The sequence below is a fragment of the Pieris napi genome, chromosome 14, assembly GCF_905475465.1.
Source record: "Pieris napi chromosome 14, ilPieNapi1.2, whole genome shotgun sequence".
Lineage (NCBI taxonomy): Eukaryota > Metazoa > Arthropoda > Insecta > Lepidoptera > Pieridae > Pieris > Pieris napi.
In genome coordinates, this window is record NC_062247.1 from 7,814,274 (window position 1) to 7,836,154 (window position 21,881).

The 21,881-nt window shown below is 36.3% G+C and overlaps 1 protein-coding gene across 2 annotated transcripts; it reads left to right on the top strand.

Annotated features, from left to right (window-relative positions):
- The first annotated feature begins 319 nt into the window (after positions 1-319).
- On the top strand, positions 320-20,377 carry LOC125055887 (GTPase-activating protein). 2 transcript variants are annotated; one of them, XM_047658571.1, is made up of 17 exons: positions 320-889; positions 5,214-5,334; positions 9,093-9,882; positions 9,971-10,086; positions 10,291-10,483; positions 11,309-11,457; positions 12,792-13,008; positions 13,457-13,660; positions 13,987-14,130; positions 14,929-15,023; positions 15,091-15,132; positions 15,494-15,604; positions 15,914-16,050; positions 16,813-16,954; positions 17,461-17,675; positions 18,235-18,367; positions 18,579-20,377. In XM_047658571.1, the coding sequence occupies exons 1-17, from the start codon at positions 805-807 to the stop codon at positions 19,912-19,914; spliced, it is 4,230 nt and encodes a 1,409-aa protein (XP_047514527.1). In that variant the 5' UTR covers positions 320-804; the 3' UTR covers positions 19,915-20,377. The 2 variants fall into 2 exon arrangements, with proteins under 2 accessions (XP_047514527.1, XP_047514528.1); XM_047658572.1 differs by lacking the exon at positions 15,091-15,132.
- Positions 20,378-21,881: the final 1,504 nt, after the last annotated feature.

The window sequence follows — 21,881 nt, forward strand, 5'->3', positions numbered from 1 at the left end:
GCATGTGACTTGTAAAATTTTGTATCGAGAAGAAAATGATTTAATTTGGATCGATAAAACTATTGACGCTTATTGGACAAAACCGCATTAAAATCCGTGCTGCAGTTTTTGAGTTTATCAGCAAAATATTTTATTGATAGGACAACTCTGTTGTAGGTACATCTCTAAAATTTTTTCTAAATATACTCACTACTGCTGCCAGCATCAATAATATAAGCCATTTTCAACAGGTAATTAACTATGTAACGCTCGAACCAGTCCGGATTTCAGCGTAGTTTATAGAACTCCGTGTATAGCCTGTACCTTTCTATCATCTATTCTCGTCAGTCGCCAGTGGCACTCGCCAGTATAGCGCAGTCGCAATGTTGTGACGTGACGTCATTTTCCATTCATAGTTTTTAGTTCATCAATGGGGCAATGTTATGGCAATATTCGATTAGTTTCTTGAGAATAAAGTGTTGTCTCAGAAGTTTTATGTGTGCTTGACGTTTTTACATTCACGGTGTAACTGAATATTTTATTGTATTTACATACAGAGTGATTATTTTTGACGAGGAAATCAAGAGCGCTAGTAAAGGCTTAAAAGTGCATTCATTGATGAATGAATAGAAGTGAACATTGTGCATGCGCAGTGTGTTATAGTTATAAAATGATCATATTAAATGTACGACTTCAAGAAATAAACACAGAAGATTATTTCTGAGACAATTTCCTCAATCCTAAGTAGAATATTACTAGTTACGACACTCCGGAAGTGGCGGGACAAGCCGGCCGAGGGGCTCGCTCCGAAAGAGATAACAGCGGATGAAAGAGATAAACAGTTATGGATTTAACATGGCGGACGAAACGCGTAAAGTGCGAGTAGAAGAACGATTGAAAATAAAAATTGGTATGTATCAGTGGTTTACTGTACCTTTTAACTGTAATTATTATTTATAGTGGTTTATTTAACGCCATATAATAATATTAGGACCACAAGAACGGTGTATTGATTATGTGTTACTGACAGTTAAATAGTGAACAGGTGGTAACTGGTGAGTACACTGCTGGTTTCTTCTTGGAATGACCTGAAACTAATAATGATTGTACCTATAAGCCATGGGAAAACGAACTCTATCTATATTGTAAAGCAGTGATATAAATATGTATTAATTTTTTTGTTTTTGGTTTGCATTATCCATTGTTTTTGTAATGTTAGTTTGACAGTTCGCGTAATTTATGAATGAAACGCAGAGAACACAATGAACTCGTGCTAAGATCATAATAGATTAGATATCGGTTGTATACTTTCTTACTATGAATTAGCAATAATCAGTTACATTTTAATAACAAAACATGGTTCTGTTTTTTATTGGTACAAATTATATTTATCTGCATCTCTAGAATTGAGAATGTCCTTTATAATACTAGTAAAAGTGGATTACACTTTATTATGAGGAAATTGGATTGCCAATTTGACTTAAATTACCAAATAAGACTTGATATTTTTCATGCTAAAAGCAGTAGTTGATGCCTATTAGTGTATCTTATACTCTATCCATGCTTCTATATAAGTATGGTTAAAATGCTATTGCACTGTTTATTTTTACTAAAAGCTGTGATAAGTATGATAATTATTGGGCAGTATCTATTTAGTTTCCACTAAATTATCTTATAAATTAATTTTCATATATGCCATCAAACCTCATGGTTTTAATTCATAAATTTTAATTTCAAACCAAAATTATATAAATATAGACATAATTGTGCCTATTTAATGTTACAAAAAGTGAAGAAAATATTAATACAAGAAAATATAAATACTATAATGCAATTTATACTATTAAGATACATTCTATATTTTTCTTCAGTTTTAAATTTCCATAATTTTGTAACTTCCTCCTCTAGCCCTTACAAAGAAATTTTAATATGTATTTGCCGTGAACCAAAAAAAACAATTTCATAAATTTTAACACTATAACAAGTCCTAAATTAGGTCTATTTCATGTCATGTCACATTGGGAACTTGTGTTATGTGTGTTTTACATTACTAAGTAAAAGTGTGATTAGCATTGCTAAGCTTTTAACTTATATTATACTAGATAGACCTTTTCCATATGACTGCTTGAAAAATAATATTTGCATGTTGGGAGACATTTCTGAATTTATTCCACACAATTTATACTTACTTATCTACACTGACTTAGTGGCCCACAGTGAGTCTTAATCTTCATGCTTTCGTCAATCTCACATGACAGGCTGCCAATTAACCACTTGGAAGTCAAACAAGTCTCTATCTACAGCCACTTGGTATCCCTAGCCACGCCTTCTTGACACTCCGAGCTAGCTTGCACTAAGTGACCAGTCTAGGTTTGGGTAATAAATTCAATCAACATAGAGTTTTGAAGGCGTTTACTTTGCTAGTACTAACATATTGGTTGCAGTTTAAAAATACATTTTTAAGTTGCGAAAGAGTCCTACATATTGATAAAACAGAATGATTAGCTTTGTGTAATTGGCTCTAAACACATTATTCTGCCATAGTAAACATATTAACATGCTCATTAGCTTAAAAATGTTGAGCGTAAATAGTCAAACATGATTGATTTATGTGTGTGCCGGCGCAAGCATATAAATCCAAGATAAGACTTATATGTGTCTGAATTGATAAGGCGCAATATGCCTTCCGGAGCGTGACCTACGATCCTTTTCACTTCTACAATATCACATACCTACTATGAACCTTACACAATGATATCTTAGGATAATAATTGCATCCTTAACTCAGTGAGTTCTATATACATAGTTGATTTTATATGCTTGTAGAGATAAGTTATAACAAATATAGACAATGGTAATTTGAGTAACAAAATATAAATAATACTTTTTTAAATATTATTTTTTATGATTCTGTATGAGAGAATATATGCTAAGCATCTTAAATGATGTTAAAATGGAATGACTTAGTGTTCATTCCCATATTTTTCCTATTCTTATGTGATGTCTAAGTAATGAATATTATTTTACTGAATGTCCTTTTTATAACAAATGTTATTATTTATGACTTTGTTTGCATAATATCTATGTACTATAATAGTGATATTTGCAAGAAAAGCTTAATTTTGAATTTGAAAAGTACTGGTTTACTTTAAATTTCACGATGTAAAGTCTGAGAAAATCCATTGATGTTATATGAAAGTGACTCAGAAATGCGACGCACTTAGTATTAAATTAAGTGTGACTACTAGCTAAATTTCAGCGGCGTGACGTGACGTATTGGTTGATGAGGCGACGAGTGACATAAAAACGTTCGCGTGCTAGTGGCTCGCTGATGGAGGAGTTATCTACTACACTCCGTGAATGGGGCGACCTAGCGTTTTCCATTGAGCGCAACCATTCATGGAAACTCGACGCGCTGTTAATGAAAAACGCTCATTTATAGTCGCTATCGATGTGTGCTGTTTGTTGCCTTGACGGTTTCACGTGTATCTATATGCCCATTCAAAAGTTTTATCTGCTCAACTTGTAGATAAGATTTTGATAAGCTACTAGCGTCTCCACAAATTATAAATAAACCAAATATGATTTCACAGTATTAAGGACATGGACTTTAGGAAAATAAAGATCCGTTTTGTTAATGTAAAAACTGCTAAAACTTTATTATTCAATTTAATTACTGTTTAATATTTGATTTCTTGATCTCTTGTTAATTTTATTTATGAAATTCTTATGTAGATATTTTAGTTTGGCTTCTCGAAGAAACACAACGAGATAATAGTAACTGTTAGATATGTAATACTATCAACCAATAGTATCAGACTTTCAATACGCGCCTATAAAATTGTTGATGTTCTCTCTGTCCTTTTAGGTTTAGTCGATGTTGAAATATCCTTAATAATGTTTTGCAAAAATATAGTATTACAAGCCCACCTGCAGATTTTATCGTAGGTAGACCCCAGAAACCTAGATATCGCAAAGAGCCTGTTCTCTTACGTAGGATGTATTCAGTAGGATTGCTATTTAATATTGCCTACGCTATTTAGACGACAAATATTATGAATTAATTTTGTACTCGCTCAAACAGAACTAACCTACGTAGTTAAGTACTTATCGTTAGTAAGCTACTCTCGATTTCGAAACAAACGCAACACGCATATAAGTGTGGAAATATTATAATGGTATTCGCTATTGTGCTCGGTACAGATTGCTCGTTTCCTCAGACTAGCTTATGGTATACAGAGTCCCGTTTCACTCCCACGATCTACTTTGATGGTGTTACTGTCGCTCTGATGATGGTTGTTGTTTTTGCATTAAAAATTATAGCAATTATTATACTGTTTTAAATTATTGTTACGAAGTTTCTCTCTGTCCATTGTTCTTACGGGTACCAATATTATGTAGAAATCATATCTGTGTAATGTATACATTTACAAAACAGTACGAAGTTTCCATTACAGGTTTACTTGTAGAGAGATAATAGGCAAAGTAATGAAGATTTTTAAATCTTATATTACCCAAAAAGGTCAATATAGACTCGTATAACTAGCACAACGAGATTCTTAAATCTTTGTGCCAAATACGTAATGGTTGACTCGCCTTGTCCGGCCGTATACAGCCATTTCTGACGAGGTCGCAAATTGCAATCCTTACACAATCAGTGGACCCTTCTTTAAATGCCGTTCATTAATTCCTTTGACTTCAATGAGGCTCTGCTCCAAGGTAATAATTGTATCACGTTCATTATTTTTATTACTTGTGCGTATTAGAAAACAATTAAAAAGCACCATTAAATAATGTAAAGTTTTGGCAAGGTTGAATTGTGCAAAAGATTTAAAGGTTCACGTGCCATGCAATTTGGTAGTGCAATTATTTTGTCAAGAGTTATTAAAACAATTGTACGTGCATTACGCAAATGAGTGATGACGACACGCTGACAACTGCTAGGCGAGTCCAATGGCGCGTGTAATTGGAGACACCTCGTTAAGTGACGCTAGGTCACGCTTCGTATACAACAAGTTTCACGTACGATGATTCAATTACCCCTATATCCAATTTAGATGGTTAACAAGGATCCATTACTTGAACAATTAAATCTGTATATTCTCAACTTGTGAGAGTGGGTTTATATTCACATCGCCGTTGTTACCTTTTAATTTTATTACCTAATGTTTTTTGTACTTAGAACGTCAGGTTGTTTGCGTTTCTGATAAAATGTTTTGTTCTGTCTTCTCCAGGTGAAGCTAAAAATTTACCAGGTCGTAACAATGGAGCAGCGTGTGCCCGTGATATATACTGCGTGCTGTCCTTGGACCAAGAAGAAATATTTCGCACATCCACTATTGAAAGAACACTCAAGTAAGTACCATTTATATTACTTAGTATTTATATGAAAAACACGTAGTGAAATTAATGCATACAGGTCTTCTAGTGTTATATGGAAATTGCTATTTTATAAAATGCTTTGTCCAGATATGATTATCGAAACACAATATCATAAGGTTCACTTTACGTATTGTCGCTTATAACGGTCCCATTGTCGTGTTTCCGCCTTTCTGGACAGCCTTCCTGTTGATACCGCGGCCATGTGGGAAACGTTTCCGCATTAAAATTAGGGTGCTATTACTATTGGGTCAAGGCTTCGTTCAATTCGAAAGTAATTAAATTGCACCAGTTTTATCGAATGTGTAGAGGTTTGTCGTGCATACTCATAGACGTGGGTGCTTTTTATTTAACCATAAATGTAAACAGTGGGTTTGCCTAATAGAAATCGTATATAATTGTCTATTAATAGGGAACAACATAGCTTATTTCTATTAGCACTTTAATCAGAATTGTTTTGAGATATGCCGCTTTTATATTTAATAACGGGTTAAGGATGGTAATAATAATGGCTGCTATTGTACTTTAATTATAATTGTAAAGTGTGAGAGTAAATCATGAATCTTTTGAGAAAGGGGAGGATTGATTGTCGGTCGCAGCGGGGGTGTGGTGTGGCGCGCCACGTCCCGGATGCACTTCCGGCGGGCGCGCGCCGTCGCGGAACGTCCCTTCCGCTGCACCCTATCGAACGGTTTTCGAAGTTCAAATTACAGAAAACACTTTGTCTGTTTTTATTGGTTTACGGGATTCCGTTGCTTTTTATCATCATAAACATTCATTTGCTATGTCCTCTAAATATAGCGTCATATTCGTCAACGAAGTAAGATAAGAACTAAATTGTGATAAAAGCAGATTTTCTTATATGGTTATAATATTCACATAGGTATGTAAAATTCCGAAACTTTCCGGTTTATTGCCGGTGTAATAGACCCGGAATCTATGTATTATTTAATTGAGGCAGAAAGGAAATGTAATTGATAATAATTTAGTGACCTCCGAGGTGAGCAGGACGCTGTGACGGATATCGAAGGAAACGTCACGTCACTTCTATTTACTTAATGGGTTCTTTGTCTTATGATACCTTATCACTTGTCTGTAACTGTATTATAGTATACTTAGGTGGGACATGATATTATTTTCATTATAATTGTATTAATATAAATAGTCACACATCGAATTTTAATAGTCAATTTTTTTTGTAGATAGACCAAAACTGTTTCTTTATTTAACCCCATCGGCTGTAATTGTTATCTCGGTTATAATAATAGAAATAACATCGTAACCATGGTAACAAACACAGTATTAACGTAAATCCACGTTTTATATGGTCGCAGTAGTTTTGTCGTAAAAGCGCACGGACGGATTTTCGCATTAATTTAGCCCGGTATGAATGATGTCACGTTCAGAAATAATTGAAACAGTGGCTCATCTTAACCATTCCTTTTTGAACGTGAAGTACAGCTAAACCGGAAGCTTTTAAGTGATAAATTGACGCCGGAACCGTGTGGCGTAAAATGATCGTATGATCCAGGAACGGCTTTGAAACCGCGATAGTGCATTGCTCTACATAAGACTGTTTTATGTTAGTACTCATTTGGTTACTGTTTTATTGAAATTACATTTCAACGAAAACATATACGCAGACGAATATAGAAATGCTCATGATTTTTTTATATTTACGTTTTTTTGAAATCGTAATCTTCTTTTTGTTAATAATATGTAGACGAGGGGTACTATTGTACTATACAAATGCAAGCTTCGGTTCACAAGCACTTGACGGTGATAACATTTTAGTAATGGTTAGTGTACAGCGTACCGAGGCTGATTGTTTAAGTTAGGTATTATTTATCTGAATGTTCACACAGGCGAAAGGAAATTGATCAATTATAGGCAAACTGTTAGTTTTTAGAACGGTTTCGTGGTAACTGACACAAGGGATTTACCAAGTAGGGACAAACATTTTGTAATATTGTCGTTTTTACAGCATGTTGCATTTCGCGTACATACTTTTGCGTTTGTTTGGATTGCCAATTACAATAAACACTTGGCTCTTCATAAAACATTTACTCTATTGATGATTCTTCGTGGACTATATAACGGATAGGCTTCGAAACCTGTGTGACTCAATTATGGCAGTTGCACTAACTTTGCTTTTTGTTGCCCGGGATATTATAAAGTATACATGTTGCCGCCCCCGCTCATGGTGGCGGTTCCGCCTCCGGTTTATTAATACTACTGTGGCGCCGGATGCGACTTCAACGAACTCACTTGATACCTAGCGGAATGTAATATGAGCGGTAAAAAGCGGTGCACACAATATTGCACCTAACAAACTGTAATTATGTAAAACGTTTTACAGTCACCAGTACTACAGTTAGTCAGCTAGTCTTAGCAAATCGACTCAGACTTGAAATATGCATTGAATAATCCTTATTAGTATAATAAAGTATGTCTTCTTTATACGTAACGGATATATATAACATTCTAAACTGTAATTATCGCGTTCTGTAAAGCCGACACTAAATTATCTGCATCATAACTAATTTCCACGAAAAAAGGAAGAGTCCGCGTCATCTAGTATGGAATGATCAAAGCAAACAATTTATCACGCTTACATTGTTACATTCTACGAGTGTTAATCTTCATAATAACCCAAAAATTTCCACGGTACCTATTATAATACGAGTGTTGAAACTTTCACCTTTGTTGACTACAAAGGCCCACGCACATCCGCGCGATGATCCTTATCGCACTTACTTGAACGGATATGTTTGGTATCATTTGTCAATAGGGCAGCCTACGTAAACGTTTTTGCATTTGACTCAAAGTAATGAAATATTTCACTACATTGTATTTTGTATACAACATCAGGGAGAATTGTGAAACTTTACGGTAACTTGAAATGTTTAACCAATTGCAACCAATCGCATTCGATGGAACCACTGAGAAAAGCTGTGGGCCCATTCTTCCTTAGAGGTCTCTTCTATGGCATTTTCGTACGCTTTCACCGCATCTTCAGGGCGCGTAAAGCGAATACCTCGAATTTTATCTTTAGTTTGGGGTTTGTTGCAATATATCCAGCTTTCATCACCTGTGACGATGTCAAATACAGCATTTGAGTCACCGCCGTTGAACTTATCTAACATTTGGCGACACAAGTCCATCCATCTGGTACAAAGCTTCCTGACGCCTAAATGTTCGTGTAATTATTTTTTAAACTTGACTCATACCAATGCCCGTATCTGCTGATAGGTCACTCTCTTATCTTCCTCTATCATGTTTCGCACAGCACTAATGTTAAAGATAACAACTTCAGTAGTCGCTGTTAAAGGACGTCCCTCACGCGGATCATCATTGAGATTGCTACGTCCACGCTGAAACTCGTTAGACCAATTGTAAATAGTCGCACGAGATGGGGCTTCATTAAGAAATGCTAATCGCAGCCTATCATAGCTTTGTTGTTGAGTAAGCCCACAACGAAAGTCATAATAAATCATTGACCGAAAATTTTCTCGCGTTAGGTTCATTTTCACGTGTAACAAGAGTTTTAGATTTGCCACCAATTCACAAAAACAAATGACAAATGAATGTAATATACTGCATTAGGTTACCACAGAGTTCTATAATTGAAATTCAAAAAGTTTTCATAAGCAATGTTTCTAACTGGCTAATTCTAAACATTTTCAGTGTTACCCACGTATATAAATTTCTACAATAGGTAATTTCTGTTACAGCCCATTTTTCGGCGAAGAATTCCAATTTGAAGTACCCCGCAGATTTAGATACTTATCCATATACGTGTTCGACCGTGACAAACAGGCTAGCAAGCAGGACAAAGTCCTCGGAAAAGTTGCTATCAAAAGAGAAGATTTGGAGAGGTATAACAACACAGACCACTGGTTCGCTCTGCGACCGGTGGACGCGGACTCGGAAGTACAGGGTAAAGCATACATTGAACTGTCGATGGAGGACTCAAGAAAACGATTACGCATGGACCCTAAACCTCCCGATCCCGACTTCAGCGAATGTTCCAAAGCGAAGGCAAACAATCTCACTAGACTATCAGAATATTGTAAAGAGAGCATGCGATTCGGCTCGTGTTCGAGTTCGACTAGTAAAAAGCTGTTAGCGGCTGTTGCAACTGAACCTGCGCTGTCCCTTTCCCGTTCAGAAAGTTTAAAGGATCGCGCGCAATGGTCAGTACGCCCTAAACCACCGATGCACACCATGGCAGAATCGCCGTCACCCACCGCGGCCGACTATTGGTCGGATCCAGAAAGACATTGTGCGGCACACGTCGGACCTGACACGATACGCTTAAGGGTTTTAGAATGTTCAGAACTGACCACAAAGAATGGGCAGTGTGATCCATTTGCGCTAGTAACGTTGTTGTATTCGAATGGAAGGAGGGTAGAAAAGCGCACGAAACCGAGAAAAAAGACGGTCAATCCGCAATTTGATGAAATTTTTTGTTTTGATCTCGTCATGGAGGCTGACCCTAAGGATAAGGATGGATCACAGACGGTAAATAATCTTATTCTTCATGATGATTTCGAATCCAATGTTAAATTGTATAATAAATATATTAATTAAAATTATATTTTATTATTAGGCTGGTGTGGCGTGCGAGGCTAGAGTGTCAGTCTGGCACGACGCGGCTACTCCCGTGTTTTTGGGAGAAGTTCGCTTACAGTTAAGGCAACCCGCGCCGGATCCTTTGTGTGCATGGTAAGATATTTTCACCTAAAAAAGTTTATATGACGCTTGTTTCGATGAAGGTTGCCGCAATTTGAACGGTAATTATTAGTGTTCAGTCTGGAAACGTAAATTTGCTTTCTATCGAAGCCAACCCAATCTACAATAACATAAAATAACGATTTTCACGACTTACGTAACCGGTATTTATAACATTTACTTGGTTTTTTTCCTAAGGTTCTTCCTAACATCAAGGGCGGGCGGCGCCCTGTCACGAGGTGCGACTCCGCCTGGTACGCGTTTGTCAGCTGCAGGCAGTTCTACCCTTGGGTCTTTGAGGCTTCTGCTCAGATACACCGTCGACCACGTCTTTCCATTACAACACTATCGGCAATTAGAGGAGCTTTTTCTCAGAAGTGTACATCAGAAGGTATTTGTGCTTACTTTCCTTCCTATTTGTTATATATTATGCTTTTATAATACATACTTGATACCTACCAAGTTTTATGTCCAGGATGCTGCAACTATTTTACTTAATTGACCTTGTAATTCAAAAGAGGGTTAATAAGTACCACAGGCTTTATTTAAGTATATTTTACCCGTAACCGTGGGAAGAGAATTTTATATGGCTTAGCTTACGTGAAACCTTTTTGTACGGATGTAACTTTACGAGACTTTGTTTATTCAAGATACTCTTAGTTTTGATTATACATTAATTATTCAGTAAATAGATTATTATACTATTTAAAAAAAAGTTTCTCATAATCATAGATTCTCATACGAAAGCCAGGACCTTTATTGATAGATTGTTACTTTGAACGGCTGAAATAATTATATGTCTATCTACCTATTATTATTTTATGTATATATCTTTCTTTGACCATTTTCACCATGGCCGGATTTAAAGGTCTGGAGGCTTCGGGTCAACAAAGGAGTGGAGGTCCCAAATGATTTACCAAATAAAATAGAAAAAAAAATCAGTCGAGTTTTTCAATCAATAATTTATTGTGAAACCAAGTTGATTCTTTTAGTATTTAACAAACATAAAAATATATCAAATGAAAAATTGTTTACTAGTCGGAATTTAAAACATTTTTTTCCGAATTCTCTATTGTGGAGACCCCCGTAAATCGGGCCCTGATTTTTACCAACCCTAATGGTCGTTGGTCATCGAATCCCAATCAGGCATTCTATGATGCGTAAAAAATAACATAGAATTAGTTATCTCTTAACTTAACTATATTTTGTTTTGCAGCCAATAACAACCTCAGCGGTGTACATCTTAGGCGAAATAGTATCGAGTAAGACGGAAGCCGCCCAGCCCCTTGTAAGACTCTTCACACATCATGATCTCATCGTTCCCATCGTTAAAGAACTCGCTGATGCTGAGATTTCTGTCCTCACGTGAGTACCTTTCAATTTGTCAAAAAAAACGTCTTTTAATTTTATTTTATTTCATGGATTACAAAAAACATGTTAAAGTTAAGAAAATCTAAGTAATTTTTAATAATACGAATGAATATTTTTATAAAAAATAGTTCAACCTATCAGTTATTTTAATGATACGTGAATACGTTGCGTTAGATTATGTTTTTGAAGGTTTTAAAATGGCGTTGTAAAATGTAATTAGTAATGTGGGATTTTTCTTATAAATGTAATATGTAATTATATCAGATGACTTTCTTGATATAAAGATTTAATTCGCAATCAAATGATTATACTAATGACAGGTTACAACATCAAGCTTTGTTTTCTGTGGGAATATTTCGATATATGTGTATAAAAATGTCATTTGAATTAGTAATAAACATATTTTCGGGCAAGGTTTCATTGTCAAGTTACACAAATATTAATAATAGGATGTCGAGACTCACAATAAAATATATTTTTAGCTTACATGATAAATATAAAGTAAACGTGCCTAAAGTTATATAATATTTAGTCCCTATCCATGCTTAATATCTATCAGCAAACGGTTATTTATTTATTTGCAGCTTGTTCTTTGACAAAAGTCTCAATTTTTTTTTAAATCTTGGCGTTCTCTAGCGGTTCGAATCCACATCGTCCTCCAATGGAGGATAGGAAGAGATAGGAAGCTATCTGCCTGTTACTCTCTCGTTTACCACTTCGTGTAGTCCTTTGCGATTCTGTTCCATTTTTGCTTCTTTCTATCACACTCACTGACTGAGTCTCACAATATTAAAATTTCATTAACTTACCCTTGCTAAACATTTTTTTAACTTTATGTATGCGGTTACATCCTAAATGTGTTAAATAATTAAGTTTCGGTTTGCGGGCGATAGTGTCATCTTACTTTTGCGCCATATTAATCGCCTAGTACATATCAGTTTGCATTGATAACCAAGTGCAAATTGAGTTGAATCTTCTGTTACACAGGAAGTGAAATGCAGATAAAAAATATAAATAGACTAGCTGATTGTTATATTTTAAATTACGTTTCATTCTACGCATATGCAATGCATATACTAGCATTAAGAGAAATATAAATGGCCGAAAAAGAAAACTTTTTAAAAACAAAGTTTCGAAGGACCATTATTAGGAACCGTAGTCGTATATAACAATATAATTTATTTATTATTAAATTTTAATAAATAGTTTTTTTTATTATTATACGAAATTAGGTGAAATTAGTATTCAAGCTGAAACGCGACATACATTTTTAAAATAAAGTTGTGTTATTTAAGTTTAATAGTATTTAACTAAATATATTTTTATAGTGACGCGACAACAATATTCCGTGGCAACACGCTGGTATCCAAAATGATGGATGAGGCGATGAGGCTAACGGGTGCCGCCTATCTTCGTTCGGTACTACGGCCTACACTCGCGGCAGTTCTTCATGAGAAGAGGCCCTGCGAAATTGACCCAGCCAGAGTTAAGCCATCTGCGGATATCGCTGCTAACCTGGCTAATTTGAAGGACTATGTTGAGAGGGTGAGAATCTTTTATATTTTACGAATACACTGGAAAATCATAAAAGGACGGTAACGCACTGACGAGCCTAGCAGAGCCTTGCAGTGTTAGATCGCTTTTTATGTCACTTCTTGCGCGCACACTATGGAACCAGCTGCTATTCCAGGTATTTCCGAACCGTTACCCCTTAGTGGAGAAGAGCGTACTTAAAGGCCGTCAACGCACTTGCCTCCTTCATGTGTGCGGTAAACACTTGTCTTAAACCGACACGCCTGCTTGTTCCAGTCCCATAAAAAACAACAAATCTAGCCCTAATTTTTACTTTACTAGTAATTACTCCTCAGTTTAAAAATATAATATTTTTATTAATATTAAGTGCATTTCAAAAACTAGTGTTAGTGAAAAAACATAAAAATAAAATGTAAATATGATATAAAGTAAATTAATTATCTTTTTTTTATTTCTTCAGGTATTTGCCGCAATAACATCATCGTACGGCACTTGTCCATCAGTGATGTGTCGCCTATTCGACGCATTACGGCAGTGTGCGGCGAGGCATTTCCCTCACAACGCTGAAGTCCGATACTCTGTAGTCTCTGGATTTATCTTCTTACGTTTCTTTGCCCCTGCCATACTTGGTCCGAGGCTTTTCGATCTCACAACTGAACAAATTGTAAGTATCTTTCTATTTACCAATACACGATTCCTTTATCTATTTCGTCATCCCGAAAAAAAACCAACAAGGCATTGATAATTAATATATGGCAACTTTTTCAACCAAATATGTATACAAAAAGAAACTTCTTTAATCATAATATCTAATAGTATGTGTCAACTTTGACATTGACAGCCTAAATACATTAAAAACATAAACAACAGACTTATAACAACATTTAATGTGGCCAGTTGCTTTTGCTGACCATGTTATTTTAAAAGCACTTACAGTTGTGTAATCTATTAGCGTTTAAATCCTTAAAAAAAGTTTCAATTGAATTGCAGGACCTCCAAACAACGCGGACGTTGACATTGATCTCGAAGACGATCCAGTCTCTGGGCAACTTGGTGAGCAGCCGGTCAGCGCAACAGGTCTGCAAGGAGGAGTACATGGCCGAACTCTATAGAAGCTTTTGCACCACCAGACATGTATGTGTAAAAAAATTTGACAGTGCTTGTTATTTTTATTTAATAGACCATATCATAGATAATAAAATATTTATTAGTCTTTAGAATAAGAACATGTTAGGGAGCGTTCAAGTATTACGTAACGAATTTTGGGGAGGAGGGTTCTTTTGTAAAACATTACGATGCGGGGCGGGGATTGAATTACGCGTTTTAGTTAATATTATTTTCGACTTTCCAGTACTTAACACCACATAATGGTAACTTTTAGGTACAAAGAGTCACTGGGTGGTCACGAAACGTTTTACTATACTTGGGCACAGAAAAACGTTACGGCGCGTTACATGGGGGGGGGGGGATCAATCTTGTACTTGAATGCTCCCTAAATAGGGTATACGAAAGGATGAAAAATAATTTGTTATTTAGAGTATGGCATTAAAAACCGTTATGGAGTAAAATAGCTTGTAAATATTAATAATTGATTTTTACATCAGTCACGTGACACAAAGTGGTCACAGATTAGTCGAATCAACGATGACGTATCATGCCAATAAATAATATGTCTTCGCCTGCCTAATACTATATTGGAATTTAATTTTGACGGAGACTGTTTTTGATGGAAGTATAAGTTGTTATGTATTTGTGTAATTTAAGAATGATATTTAACACGTAAAAACCTCACGTTTGTTTAGGTGTTTCGTCATGCTAACGTAAGCATTCAGTCGTTATTTTTACATTTACATTAAGAATATTTCTTAATACTTTAAAAACATTATCAAAAAGTTACCGATCCATTTCTGAAGGTTGATTTTTTTTCTACAGGTGCAAGCGATAAAACAATTTCTGGAAATAATCTCAACCAGTTCGGACACGCAAAATAATAATGTACAAGAAACATCGGTCCTACTTAAAGAAGGGTGAGTTTTTATATATGGTAACATTGTCTTTTTTAATTTGTCCAAAATATTTATATATTTAATTTAGTGTTTTAAATTTTTGCTTTCGTATCGACTGGGAGAGATCATGGTAAGACATTTGTGTATTATACTAGATTTCTCGTAAATGGTTGAACTGATTTTGATGAAGTTTATTACGTACTTTTGAATAGATAGGCGACAGTAATATGCTATATATTTATTACTTTAATTATTTCTGCATTAATCATGCAGATCCAAAACGTTCTTAAATTAATTTAAATAATCCACATGGTTTTTTTAATTGACAAAAATATATACGGAATAAATAAATAAAAATTGAATTAATGCAATTAAACCCTTCATTTGTTTATTTATAAATACATTTCATCGGATTTGATGATAAAACTTTATTGATAGTTTTTATAGGTGTATGAACGAAGTTTGCATTACATTAATTTCATCGTTAACAGGACGATGATAAAACGTTCCGAGGGCGTTCGTATGGGCCCAGGCTCCCCGCGCAGGCGCTGGGTGCGACCGGCGCATACGCACTCAAAACGGAGACATTTTAGACTTACCAGGTAATATTAGAATTTTTAAAATTCCCAATTTTGTAAGCTTTTTATTTATTTTGACGTAGTTTTAGTAAATATTCTCACAATATCTCACATGTTTATTTGTATGGTCCGTTCGCAGAATTGGATATTTCAGAAAATTTACCTACAGAAGTACGATATATCTGAAATCTACTGAACCTATTATGATGAAACTTGTGTTGTCTAAAAAGCTTCATCTCGATACGATTTTTAAAATTAAACATACTTCACTTTTTAAGTCGCTTAAAAGGTGATTTTAATCATCAATATATAAATAATATTAATGCGTTTCAGTGGTGAGTTGTGGTGGTCTCGTTGTGGGGCAAAAGCAGCTGCGCATCGGCTACCCCTCTCCGGCGTGTTGTCGGTGTCGCCAGTAGATTGTCCGCCAGCTGGAGCGCCATTGGATGCTAATAATATCTTCCAAATAGGTAAATGAGCTGATTATTAATATGGCGTATAGCCTCATGGCTCACTTATAAATAAGAGATTCTGGCTTTGATTTCGTTCCAATAGTAAATTGTTTTTCTTTCCGTCGCTGTTTTTAAATTATTAAACTTTGTGCGTATAAAATACGCCTTTGTTAGCACATTGTTTATACTTAAAAGCGAGGTTATTTATAAAATAAAATATTTTACATTTCAATATTATAAGTATACGAGTTTCTAGATAGTTATAGTGAGGTGAATGTATAAAAAAATTGTGCGTGTACTAGGTGTACACACGTAAGAAGTGAAACTTCTTTATGACCTTATTTTTCGAAAAATGATCTACTATATGCAACTTTACAGAAATTGGTTAAATAAAGTTAAATTAGATAAAGTTTAACAAAAGGCTTTTATTATCATAGACATGAATTCAAATAATGCAATCATTACATTTTACCTTATTACTACTAAGATTATTACAGAATTTCATTAATTGCATTTACTTGAAGTAATCCGACTAATTTCAAGGGTTTCTCGAGAGATTTGCCTCCGATATTTTTTGAAAGTTGAAATGGAATGGCCATTTCAAAACTTTCAATAAAATATCGGATTCAACCTGCGATCGATCAAGCAATTTGTAGTTGGTATTAAAAAAAAGCAACATGGCGCGTAACCGAAAAACGTGACGATTTTTTACATAAATTTCTCCCATACGTCGATAAAGAAGTTTCACTTCAAAAACTAATTTAAAAATATAATTTCCAGTGCATAGAGAGCGTGTCCTGTTCGTACAAGCAAGTAATTGTGTAGAGCGCGCTGAGTGGTTACGACTTCTCTCCGCATTGTGCCGTCGTTCGCCTGCCACGCCCCCGCATAGAGGCTACTACGTTGACACCAAGTGGTCATGGTATGTATTTACTAATTCACACTCGGCTTATTTTAATGAATTTTCCATGAGTATTAAGTATGAATACAAACCATAGTTGCACTGCACTGTAAGCTATATACCATCGTTTGTCTGAAAAATTAACAATATCATTGAAACTCCTTGGTTGAGATCACATAAAAAAATCACTTAAATATGTTTGTTAAATAGTATTGAGGAAATAAGATTGTTTTATTGCAAAACAAACGTTTGAAACAAAGTAGTCATGTCATGTTTTTATCAAAGGGTTAAGACGATTAACCAAAAAGAGACGCAAGTGTAATTCTTTTTTTTAATAATAAATGATCTAATAAACGCGGTTTTTGAAAGCTGTAACGTACAAAATTATATAGCGGTTGTATGGAAAAGATCGCTCGAAAGCGATAAGGCTGCTAGTTGCCCTCCTTTTCTTTAATGTTAACTGTACTGGATTTCTGTAATACTGCAACGAAGTGTAAATAAATATATAATTGTATGTTTATGTACAGCTGTGGCCGTAATGAAGCAGATGCCGAGGGCTGTGGGGGTGGGGTGGAGGGCGTGGCTGAATGGGGTGCTGCGGGATCCCTGAGGGGGGATGGCGTAGTACGAGGCCCTGCAGCACTGGCTCTGAGGTTGGACCCTGCGAGGGACCTTCAACGGCTGCATGCATTGCTCATGTCGCATACGAAGTTATTAGATACGAGATTACATCGACCGCCTGGTAGGTGATTTTTTATTTTGACGACCGTAGGGGGACTACCTTTTTATTAGCAGTTGGCTGAAAAGCCGCAGCATATAGTGCACGTGTTAATATTGGGTGTGGTAAGAACGCCCTTTAATGAAAAATCTTTTAACAATACAACATACAGTTAAAAAGCCGGCAACGCACTTGTGAGCCCTCTGGCATTGAGTGTCCATGGGCCGCGGTATCACTTACCATCAGGTAGGCCTCCTGCCCGTTTGACCCCTGTTCTATAAAAAAAACACTCATGAATTCATTGATTTACCCCGAAATGTGTAAAAAAGATAAATTTTATTGTATATAATTTTTACGCAATCATTTAAATGTGTTCTATATTTTATGTTTAAATAGTTAAAGTAAAATAAGTTATATTTTCAAATTTCTCTGAGAGAGATGGAGGCACAGAAGTTAATAATTAGCTCTAGTCGCCGTAAATATCCATGATAGCTTTCAATTTAAGCTTTTTATATAATTTAATCCTTATATTTCTGCATGAGTGTGTCTTTTCTTGTTTTAAAACATCAGATTTTATCTATAGATGATACAAACCCACAAGAGCGCGAAGCAGAAGCGTCGACACTCCGTGAACTACAAAAAGTGATGTTCGACCTCGAGACCCGGCATTGTACGTATCGGCGGTCCTTGGCCAGAGAAACTAAATATGGCAGCAAGTGAGTCTTTCTGTATTCAGTAGGCTAACGTTAAGATTTAGTATAAGGTATATCAAGTGCTGCATAATTTGCGTGATAATTTATGTCACTATAATTGTAGAGATGCGACAGTTTTTGTTGTTATATTGGCTCAATTTGGAATTTCCAAAATGAAATTGTGTTCTTATGTTAGACATTTTTGAGCATATTTTAATAAATTATTTTTTTGTAGACAAGCCCCCATCGGAGACGACAACTACCTGCACTTGGCGGGAGCGGGGGCAGCGGAGAGCGGGAGCGGGGCTCTCTGGCGGGCCTGGAGAGGGGCCGGCTCCCCCACCATTGACCTAGACGGGAAGGCACTTCCTCCGCAACCCTCGCTCGATATGTGCTCCAGCTCGGAGTCACTCAAGCTGCCCCGCCTCGCGGACGACCGCTCCTCCGGCAAATCCAACAAATCCACCGGCAGCGGCTACCTGGCGATGGCCTGCCTCAAGCACGAGCCGTCGGAGGACAGCGACGCCTCCGCCGACAAACCCGCTCGACCGCCCAAACCGGCCCGTCTCTCCCCCTCCCGCCCCCCTCTCTGCGAATACGTCGACGTGGAGAGGAAACCGCCCGTCCGCCGACCCAAGCCCGACATGACGCCCAAACGGAGCGAGTACGATCTCTCGAATCGCTGCAAGGAATATGAGCTGATGGCCAATTTCATGAGTCACGCCCAGGCTTCGGAAGACGTTCCTCCTGCAGTCCCCCCGCGCGGCAACACGGCGCGGCGGACTAAACCGGTCGAAGAAGCGAAGACGGACGAACAGACAGTATTACTGGCCACTTCTACCACCAGCCTCCCGGAAGACATGAGCTGTGAACCGGATCAGGTGACCCGCGAACGACCGACGAGCAAAATAGACACGGTCTCGAACGACGACAGCCTCCTTGACGAACTGCAGAGGGACACGTATTGCGTCCTCAAAGTGTGCGAAGACGAAGATGGCTCCACCGAAAAATGCGACGAAGCGAAAGATAAGAAAGACAAAGAAGATTATGGAATGTTCTCCAGAATTAGTTTGCAGAGGAAGTCTAATCCTATAAAAACTCAGTCGAAGTCCATAAAAACCCTCAAGACTTCGAATTCCACTTCGAACGTTCACGACGTCGCGAATGCGTCGAGGCCTTTGGCCGAGCGATTCACCCCTTTTTTTCTAAAGAAGAAGCCGAAGTCGGATACGAAATCGGAGGAAGGATCGAAGAGCAAGAGCAAGGAGGATAATTTAATAGGCCGGTTGACGCCGAGATTTGGCCAATCGCGACTGTACGGTCGCGGGCAATCGTTAGATTTGACCGGGGGCAACGCGGGCAAACGCATCGAGCGGTCGGCGACGACGGTCAGCATTCCCGCTCGACCGTTGCACATGAGCGGCGTGAAGTTTCCCTCCCTCCAACGATACAGCACGCAAGACGCAGAAGTGCAGTGTCACGCTTACGTGAGCGAAGACCCGCCCTCCGGTGAGCAATGGCGGCCATCGGCGACTCTGCTGACGGCTGCCACCAACGATATTAGACTGTAAAGCCGAGCGAATACGGGCTATAATAGCTCTCGCCTCGAAGGTTCCGGTGGTAATCTCTCTCCTGTCCACTCGTATGTAAGATTGGTGCGAATGTATACTTTATATTTATTTCTATATTTTTCGAACTCGTTTTCGACCTGAGCATGTGCCTCCTCTAGTTTTAGGATTTCGAGCGCCGATATATTTAGGCTAATGGAATACTCAAAAGGTGCCAACATTCAGCCATTCCTGCGCGACTGAGTTGTGGCGTATGTGGTGTATTTATATAAATTAATTGTAGAGAACGATATCAATGTCCACTCGAAGCCAATGTCGCTTTTGACTCGTTAGCTTTGTAAAATAAATTTAAGCTATTTATGTAGATAACTGTAAATTATGAATATTAAGTTATATTTTCATACTATTCTTGGATGTGACCCTTGTTAAGTCCTCTCTTAAGGTCGCCGATTACTCAGAATGTCAATTATCATTTGTCTAAATGCAACTGGAATATTATAATAGAAATGCATTTAAATAAACATTGTTTTTACAATAATATTTACCTCGTAATTGGAGCTTAATCGCCCTTAATGGTTCGTCTTAACGAGAGTCATATAAATGGCCTGAGCCTCTTTGTATATTTAATAAATTTAATGACCTAATTATAGATAATTAAACTATTTAAAATTTGCTAATTTAAGTAGTAATTCTAAAATTTATAAAACTCAACTTATATTAAAACGAAACACCATTTAGCGTTATTTGCACCTACATATTATTATGTACTTAAAAGTGATATTAATGCAAATACATATACATATAGCGAAATTCTAAACATAGCCTTAGACCACGCCTAAAGTGCAGGCCTGACATCGTTCTGTGATTGAATTTACAAAATGCATCTTTTATTTTAGTTTAATGTTGTTTTGTATAAAATAAACGTACGACAGACTATATTATTCTCAAACTGTATATTATTTGTTCGTTGTTAAGGTGCATTATCTCGGATTAATTTACGATAAATTAACTTTAAGAAATATTAAAATTGTACAAATTTCATATTTCTTTAAAATATATGATGTTATTTATTTCACTTATTACATTTTGTTAATAAAATTACACTAAGTACAAATTTAAATGATTTGTTTATTTAACCCATAACCGACCTCAAAATAATCAATATATTTTTGTTATTTATGTGGCAAACATCGAATATATTAAGGTGATACCTAAATATATAATAACTTAAATATTTTTCTTTATGGCCATTTCTTTTTTCGAGAAGATTTGTGGGCAGAGAAGACAATTTTCAAAACATCTTGTAATAAAGTATTAAGTACTTCATCTTAAAAACTTGTTTTTACACAGGACCATAAACCCAATTTTAATGTCTCATAAAATTGGGTTTATACCGTCTTGAAATAAAAACCAAATCACTGCTTTAATTCGAAATCTTTAATAAGCGTCAATAATTTAGCTGGTTGATGTCTCTGATATCTATGATGACTAAAGTACACTACCTAGTATGTATATCCATTAATTGTACTTGGGTGATAAAAAGCTGCTCTCTGGTTGATTGATCATTTTTTATTGAAATTGAACGTGCTTCAAATATCTCAAATGACTAGATATTAAAACGTCTAAAATAATAATAAAACGGGAAAACCAAAGTTTGTTATTCTTCACTTCGCAGAATAAGTAGTCGGTAGACGATAAGACTATCTATCGTTTTCCTCGTGTTTTCGTATAAAAAATTGGATAATGATCGTAGATTATGTATACCTATGTTTTAAACCTCGTAAAAAAAATTCTTAATTTGAGATTTTAGCGATTAGTAGCGATTTTTTACTTTCAAAATGTTTTATTTTATTTGGAGTATGTTAGCGATTTATGGGCCTTAGAAATCGTGTTCGAATCTCGGCTGGTCTTTCATTATGCACAAAATATTTTAAGATCTAGAGGGAAGGAACAAAGATAGCAAATCTTAC